General features: G+C 40.3%; 1 protein-coding gene across 1 annotated transcript; it reads right to left on the bottom strand.

The window, feature by feature from the left end:
- Window positions 1-247: 247 nt before the first annotated feature.
- nkx3-1 (NK3 homeobox 1) lies at window positions 248-6,874 on the bottom strand. Its single transcript, XM_008122784.3, has 2 exons — window positions 6,602-6,874; window positions 248-2,107 (listed from the first exon to the last, which is right to left on the bottom strand). Exons 1-2 carry the CDS (start codon window positions 6,798-6,800, stop codon window positions 1,710-1,712), a joined length of 597 nt encoding a protein of 198 aa, XP_008120991.1. The 5' UTR covers window positions 6,801-6,874; the 3' UTR covers window positions 248-1,709.
- Between the last annotated feature and the right edge of the window lie 875 nt (window positions 6,875-7,749).

Consider the following 7,749-nt stretch of genomic DNA (forward strand, 5'->3'; position numbering starts at 1 on the left):
TGATTAACTTTTAAAACAACTACAGAAGTGACTAGAAATAATTACTTTTAAAAAGTAACATGTTGTAACTTGGTTTTTGGGAAAAAAGCAAGGCATATTTGAGAACTCTGAAATCCCCATGATCTTTTTAGGCTTCAGTTCTATACAGCAACCTCTCCCAATCTGAAGTTCCCCAAGTTTATTTGGCCAGTTGGTTACAGCAGTAAGAAATAAAACTAGTGGAAAAAATGTTAGACATTACTTCCAATGAAAGTACAAAATCATTTATTCAATGGCAACACGTTTCAACAGCCAAAGAAGGCACTTTTGTTGAGATGTGGGCACTATAAACAGGCATTTTGATTTAAATTGATTGATCCAAAGGTAAGGGATTAATCAACCAAAAATAAAAACCCAACCCTGATCAGTTGGCAATCTTTTAGTAAACATTTATGTAACAAACAAACAAAACAATACAGTATGGCTCAGCAAGTTCAGTTCAGCTTAAAGGTGTGGGAATGCTTTTGGGCCCCATACAATGCTGTTTCATAATACAGTTTAACTAAGTTGAACTGCATTATATGACTCCATAGCCCCTTCTAAAAGGTAAAGGTAAAGGTTTCCCATGACTTTAAGTCCAGTCTTGTCTGACTCTGGGGATTGGTGCTCATCTCCATTTCTAAGCCGAAGAACCAGCGTTGTCAGTAGACACCTCCAAGGTCATGTGGCCAGCATGACTGCATGGAGCACTGTTACCCTCCTGCTGGAGCGGTACCTATTGATCTACTCACATTGGCATGTTTTTGAACTGCTAGGTTGGCAGAAGCTGGAGCTAACAGTGGGCACTCACTCCTACACTGCCCTAAATATTCCAGGATCTGATCCTGAAGCCACCGCAGTGGCACGGTGGATTAAATCCTTGGGCCTGCTGAACTGCTGACCTAAAGGTTGGGTTCCTGGCCTAAAGGTTGGCGGTTCGAATCTGTGAGTCCAAGGCAGAAGAGGGAAAAGGATTGTGCCAATTAAACTGTGTAAGATTATTTTTGTTCCTGGCTTATAAATGTTGTTTCTGAATTGATTCTATCACAAAAACATGGGGAAAGTTGGTTTTTGCAGGAGGGATATTCTGCAGTACATTTTGCTCTAGTTTTTTTAATGAATATCTCATTGAGTCTCAAACGATTCAACATAGTTTGTGACACAAAAATGAAGTTTCTGAAGTAGAACAACTACAGTAGAGTCTCACTTATCCAAGCCTCGCTTATCCAAGCCTCTGGCTAATCCAAGCTATTTTTGTAGTCAATGTTTTCAATACATCATGATATTTTGGTGCTAAATTCGTAAATACAGTAATTACAACATAACACTACTGCGTTTTGAACTACTTTTTTTGTCAAATTTGTTGTATAACATGATGTTTTGGTACTTAATTTGTAAAATCATAACCTAATTTAATGTTTAATAGGATTTTCCTTAATCCCTCCTTATTATCCAAGATATTCGCTTATCCAAGCTTCTGCTGGCCCGTTTAGCTTGGATAAGTGAGACTCTACTGTACTTTCAAAGTAAGAACAATCACTTTGCACAATTAAACAGGAAAAATACTTTCAAAGCAGGAACAGAATTTCAAATTTTGTAACTTAGAGTTCTAGATGGGCACAGCATGGATGCAAAGCAACTTGGATGGCGATCACTGATCTTTTCGAGTCTAATCGGTTGTTCAAGATGAGTTACCAAAAAACAGGAGTCCAGCCATTGAGACAGTATAAATAAGGATGGTATTGGTAGCTGTGGTACACCGACAGGGCCAAGGCTGCTCGGGAGAAGGTGGTGTCTTTGTATGTTGGGATGGCAGAGTTTTTCTCAAACCCGCCGAGCTCCGAGGCCAGCTGCTTCCGCTTGGTCTTATACCTTCGGTTCTGGAACCAGATTTTCACTTGGGTTTCGGTGAGTTTGAGGTGGCGGGCCAAGTGAGAGCGCTCCGGGGCAGACAGGTACTTCTGGTGGCTGAACTTCCGCTCCAGTTCGATGACCTGCGAGTGGGAAAAGGCCGCCCGTGAGCGCTTCTGCTGCTTCGGAGGCCGCGGGTAGGACCTGGGAGAGTTCCCGGGGGTTTCCACAGGAGGATCTAAAGGAAAAGGAACAGCCTTGGTAACAGGAGTTTATACGGAGAACAACCCTGAATCAGATTGAAGGTTATTTAGTCAAAGTAACACTATGCAACAAAATTTGAAAAATATTATTATTATTATTATTATTATTATTATTATTATTATTATTATTATTATCTGCATTCTATACCGCTTTTCTCACCCCTGGGGGGACTCAAAGCGGTTTACAACATAATTAATGGCAAAATTCAATGCCTTACATATATAAAAAATATATCATATATTTAAATAAAAACTATAAATTAAAACCATTAAAACTATAAAACATCAAATATAGACATATGCATGAAACATGTTATCACAACAATTAACAGAGATCCCTTTTCTTCCCCCATCATCATCTCCCTCACGTGATCATCTCCCATTATTACACACAATAATGCTGTGTACAGTAACAAAATTTGAAAAATATTATTATTATTATTATTATTATTGACACAACGACGTTGTATGACACAGCAAACAAGATAGGTATGCTGGATTTCGTTTCACAAAATTACTATTATTATTATTATTATTATTATTATTATTATTATTATTATTAACTGCATTTCTATACCGCTTTTCTCACCCCTGGGGAGACTCAAAGCGGTTTACAACATAGTTAATGGCAAAATTCAATGCCTTACATATATAAAATATCTAAATAAAAGCATACAACTATAGATTAAAACCATTAAAACTATAAAACATCAAACATAGACATATGCATGAAACATGTTATCACAACAATTAACAGAGATCCCTTTTCTTCCCCCATCATCATCATCTCCCTCACGTGATCATCATCAATTATTACACAAATAATGCTGTGTACAGTAACAAAATTTGAAAAATATTATTATTATTATTATTATTATTATTATTATTATTATTATTATTATTATATTGTATGACACAGCAAACAAGATAGATATGCTGGATTTCGTTTCGCAAAACCACAAGTCGAACACTTCCCAAGTGTCTAGGACTGGGTGATGTATTTTCTGATTATGTGTGCAGATCCCAGTAGGGTGGCCTTTTGCAGTTGGCAGATGGTGATTTTGTCAATGTCTATTGTTTCCAAATGCCTATTATTATTATTATTATTATTATTATTATTATTATTATTAACTGCATTTCTATACCGCTTTTCTCACCCCTGGGGGGACTTCAAAGCGGTTTACAACATAATCAATGGCAAAATTCAATGCCTTACATATATAAAATATCTAAATAAAAGCATACAACTATAGATTAAAACCATTAAAACTATAAAACATCAAACATAGACATATGCATGAAACATGTTATCACAACAATTAACATAGATCCCTTTTCTTCCCCCATCATCATCTCCCTCACGTGATCACCATCCATTATTACACACAATAATGCTGTGTACAGTAACAAAATTTGAAAAAAATCTTTTCCTATTTGGATGTTTTATTTCGTGTTTAAGCGTACAGTACTTACTTAGGAAGTAGTTGTTCTACTCTAGAAACTTCGTTTTTGTGGCACAAACTAAGTTGAATTGATTGAGACCCAAGGAGATATTCATTGAAAAACAAGAGCAAAATATGTTGCAGGGTGTCCCACAAAAACAAAGTTTTTGTAGGGTTGCTGTGAGTTTTCTGGGCTGTATGGCCATGTTTCAGAAGCATTCCCTCCTGACGTTTCACCCACATCTATGGCAGGCATCTTCAGAGGTTGTGAGGTCTGTTGAAAACTAAGCAAGTGGGGTTTATATATCTGTGGAATGATGTCCAGGGTGGGAGAAAGAACTCTTGTCTGTTTGAGGCAAATGCGAATGTTGCAATTGGCCAGCTCGGCGGCACAAACTAGGTTGAATTGGTTGGGACTTGATGGTGAGAGATCAATTGAGAAACCAGAGCAAAATGTGCTATAGTAGGACGTCCCGCAAAAACAAAGTTTGTGCAGTTTAATAAACTTTCTCCATGTTTTCTATGATAGAGCCAATTAGGAAATGATACTTATAACCCAGGAACAAAAATCTTATTAAATAGTATTAATCAGTACCTTTCTGGATTTTTTTGATCGTATCAGAAGCAACTTGAGAACATACTGATGGAAAGATAAATCAAAGTGGACAGTAAATAAATGGTATCAGTATATGGTGGACCAAATGGAATTCGAAATTATGGATGTAAAATTAAATGATTCAAAAGGTAATGAAAATAGAATGCAAGAAGTTGAAGAAAAATGGAACTGGGTCAAGAATTATATTATGAGTAAGTCTAGAGATCAGGCCATAAGAAATAGGATACAAATGTTATAAAGTATGTAAATCTAGAAGGATTGTCTCAAACAGGATTAATATGTAAAAGAAAATAATCCTTGTGGTGGTGGTGGGAATTGTAAATGTTGCGTATGTGTATGTATGTCCTAAAATAAAAAAATATATTTTAAAAAAAGAGATTATAAACTGAATAAAAATCTTTGATGATGTTATTTTTATATTGCTGCTGCAGTCCCCCCCACCAATGAAGTCGACTGAATTGTACTTGGTGGTTGATTGATATTATTACCGCTGTATTAACTCCTGTTTTATTGTCTTACTATGTTTTATTTTTTGTATATTGTGCAATGTAGTTATGCTGTTGTTTCTGTAAATTATGCTGGTCGGGCTCATGTGAGCCACCCCGAGTGGGGAGATGGTGGTGGGGTATAAATAAAGTTTTTAATAATAATAATAATAATAAACCTGCAAAAGTATTGGAAAATGAGCATGCAAAGATACTGTGGGACTTCGAATCCATTTGATTGAAGTCAAAAATCAGAAACTCCTCAAAGCACAGCAGACAAAAAACCAGTACAAGAAAACCGCACTACAAACTAGAGCTGACAGCTGGCACAACAAAACATTGCATGGAAAGTTCCTTGACAAAATTGAAGGAAAAGCTGATAAGGAGAAGACTGGGCTCTGGCTCACGAATGGGACCCTGAAGAAGGAGACAGAAGGCCTGATCCTTGCAGCCCAGGAGCAAGCCATCAGAACAAAGGCAATTAAGGCCAAGATTGAAAAATCAGCTGATGACCCAAAATGCAGACTGTGCAAGGAAACCGATGAAACCACTGATCATATCCTCAGCTGCTGTAAGAAAATTGCACAGACAGACTACAGAGGCACAACTACGTGGCCCAAATGATTCATTGGAACTTATGCCTCAAGTACCATCTCCCAGAAGCAAAGAACTGGTGGGATCACAAACCTGCAAAAGTATTGGAAAATGAGCACGCAAAGATACTGTGGGACTTCCGAATCCAGACTGACAAAGTTCTGGAACACAACACACCAGACCTCACAGTTGTGGAGAAGAGAAAGGTTTGGATCACTGATGTCGCCATCCCAGGTGACAGTCGCATTGACGAAAAACAACAGGAAAAACTCAGCCGATATCAGGACCTCAAGATTGAACTTCAAAGACTCTGGCAGAAACCAGTGCAGGTGGTCCCAGTGGTGATGGGCACACTGGGTGCCATGCCAAAAGATCTCAGCCGGCATTTGGAAACAACAGACATTGACAAAATTATGATCTGCCAACTGAAAAAGGCCACCCTGCTGGGATCTGCACGCATCATCCGAAAATACATCACACAGTCTTAGACGCTTGGGAAGTGTTCGACTTGTGATTTTGTGATACAAAATCCAGCATATCTATCTTGTTTGCTGTGTTATAATAAAATTATAATAATTACAGCCCGGAAAACACACAACAACCCTGTGATCTCTGCCATTTTTTTGTGTGTGTGTATCAGGAGCAACTTGAGAAACTGCAAGTCGCTTCTGGTGTGAGAGAATTGGCTGCCTGAAAGCTTTTGACAACACATTGCAATAGCAGTCTTCAATAAACACCAAAAAACAAAAAAACAGCCAACAGAACAACTTGTGCTGGGCTGAAAACTTGCTAATTCACCACGGAAAACGTCTTGATGTAACCCCTCATCATGATAAAGGAAATAAGAAGAAAGCAGGAGAAAACAGAAAGAAACCTTTCTAATTGTGGAAATATGCTCTCGTGATGTTTCGCCCACATCTATGGAAGTCATCCTCAGAGGTTGTGAGGCACCTCACAACCTCTGAGTTTGCCAGCCATAGATGTGGGCGAAACGTCAGGAGAGAATACTTTTAGAACATGGCCATACAGCCCGGAAAACATACAACAACCCTGTGACCCTGGCAATGAAAGCCTTTGACAACACTATTGTCCTTTGCTGACAAGAGGGAGCAAAGATTCAGGACCTGTTACCTGTTACCTTTGCACAAATGATGGTCATTTCAGGGCCTTGTTGAGATCTTTTCACTGGCCTGAAAAATCATCTTGCGGGGAAAAAATCAACCTCTCTCGAATTTTTTGGACTTGGTAACAGCACCCACGATTCCCATAGCGGTGCCAAACTGCATCAATTCTACAGCGTGCGTAGATGAATGAACTGGAGCAGCGTCTCACCTGGAGCGTGGCTCTCCGATGCCTCCCGAGCTTCGGGGGCGGCTTCAAGGGGGGCACCCGCTCTGCCGTCTTCCTCGGGGGGACACCCAAGCCCGGCTCGATGGCCCCCGAGGCACAGGATGTCCTGGATGAGGAAAGAGGTGAGCGGCTTGGAGCGGGATCCGCCAGCCTCTCCATGGCGGGGCCCGGCTGCGGTCATGAGCGCGTCCGGCAGGTGGCGCTGCCCGCTAATGTCCCTCCCGCGGGGAGCGCGACGGAGCCTGCCGTGCGGACGCCCCGCGGAGGCCTTTATAAAGGGAGGGGCCCTGCTGCGCCTCCTCGGCCCGGATTGGACTCCGGATTGGACTCCGGATTGGAAGAGGGACCCCGCTCTTCCTCCTTCCCTTCCATTGGCAGTCAGTCATCCATGTCCTTATTTCATAACCCTTAACCCACCCCCTAATCCACGTGCCATTGATTCAGGACAGGTTCTACTCTCCAATGGACTTCTTCTCTGGGTTGCTGTGAGTTTTCTGGCTATGTCCCAGAAGCAAGTTTTCTGGCTATGTCCCAGAAACAAGAGTCAAAGAACATGAAAGGCACTGCAGACTAATTCAACCAGAGAAATCAGCCATAGCAGAGCATTTGATGAACCAGCCTGGACACAGAATACTATTTGAGAACACAAAAATGCTGGACCATTCTAACAACTATCATGTCAGACTACACAGAGAAGCCATTGAAATCCACAAGCATGTGGACAACTTCAACAGAAGGAGGAAACCATGAAAATGAACAAAATCTGGCTACCAGTATTAAAAAACTCAAAAATCAGAACAGTAAATAAAAAGCAATACTCTGAAAACAGAGGATTTCCAGACATGAATCAACCTAGGGCAGTTAACGACTCTAAACAAAGGATGCCCCAGAGGCAGGAAGAAGACAGCAGATAAGCTTTTCAATGCTAATTAAAGTGATTAACTACACAACATTCACACTGACCTCTCTCACCCTAGACTTTCCACAGATATATATTAACCTCTTTGCTTAGTTTTCTCCATACCTCACAACCTCTGAGGATGCCTGCCATAGATTGGGCGAAACGTCAGGAGAGAATGCTTCTGGAACATGGCCACACAGCCCGAAAGACATACAACAACCCTGTCATT

Source organism: Anolis carolinensis, unplaced genomic scaffold, assembly GCF_035594765.1.
Source record: "Anolis carolinensis isolate JA03-04 unplaced genomic scaffold, rAnoCar3.1.pri scaffold_8, whole genome shotgun sequence".
Lineage (NCBI taxonomy): Eukaryota > Metazoa > Chordata > Lepidosauria > Squamata > Dactyloidae > Anolis > Anolis carolinensis.

What these genes read in the sequence shown, in the direction of transcription:
- nkx3-1 (XM_008122784.3), bottom strand. Translation starts at nt 6,800, where the DNA reads ATGACCGCAGCCGGGCCCCGCCATGGAGAGGCTGGCGGATCCCGCTCC. An exon ending in ATCGGAGAGCCACGCTCCAG is followed by an intron (nt 2,108 to 6,601) that starts GTGAGACGCTGC and finishes CTTTTCCTTTAG; the next exon opens with ATCCTCCTGTGGAAACCCCC.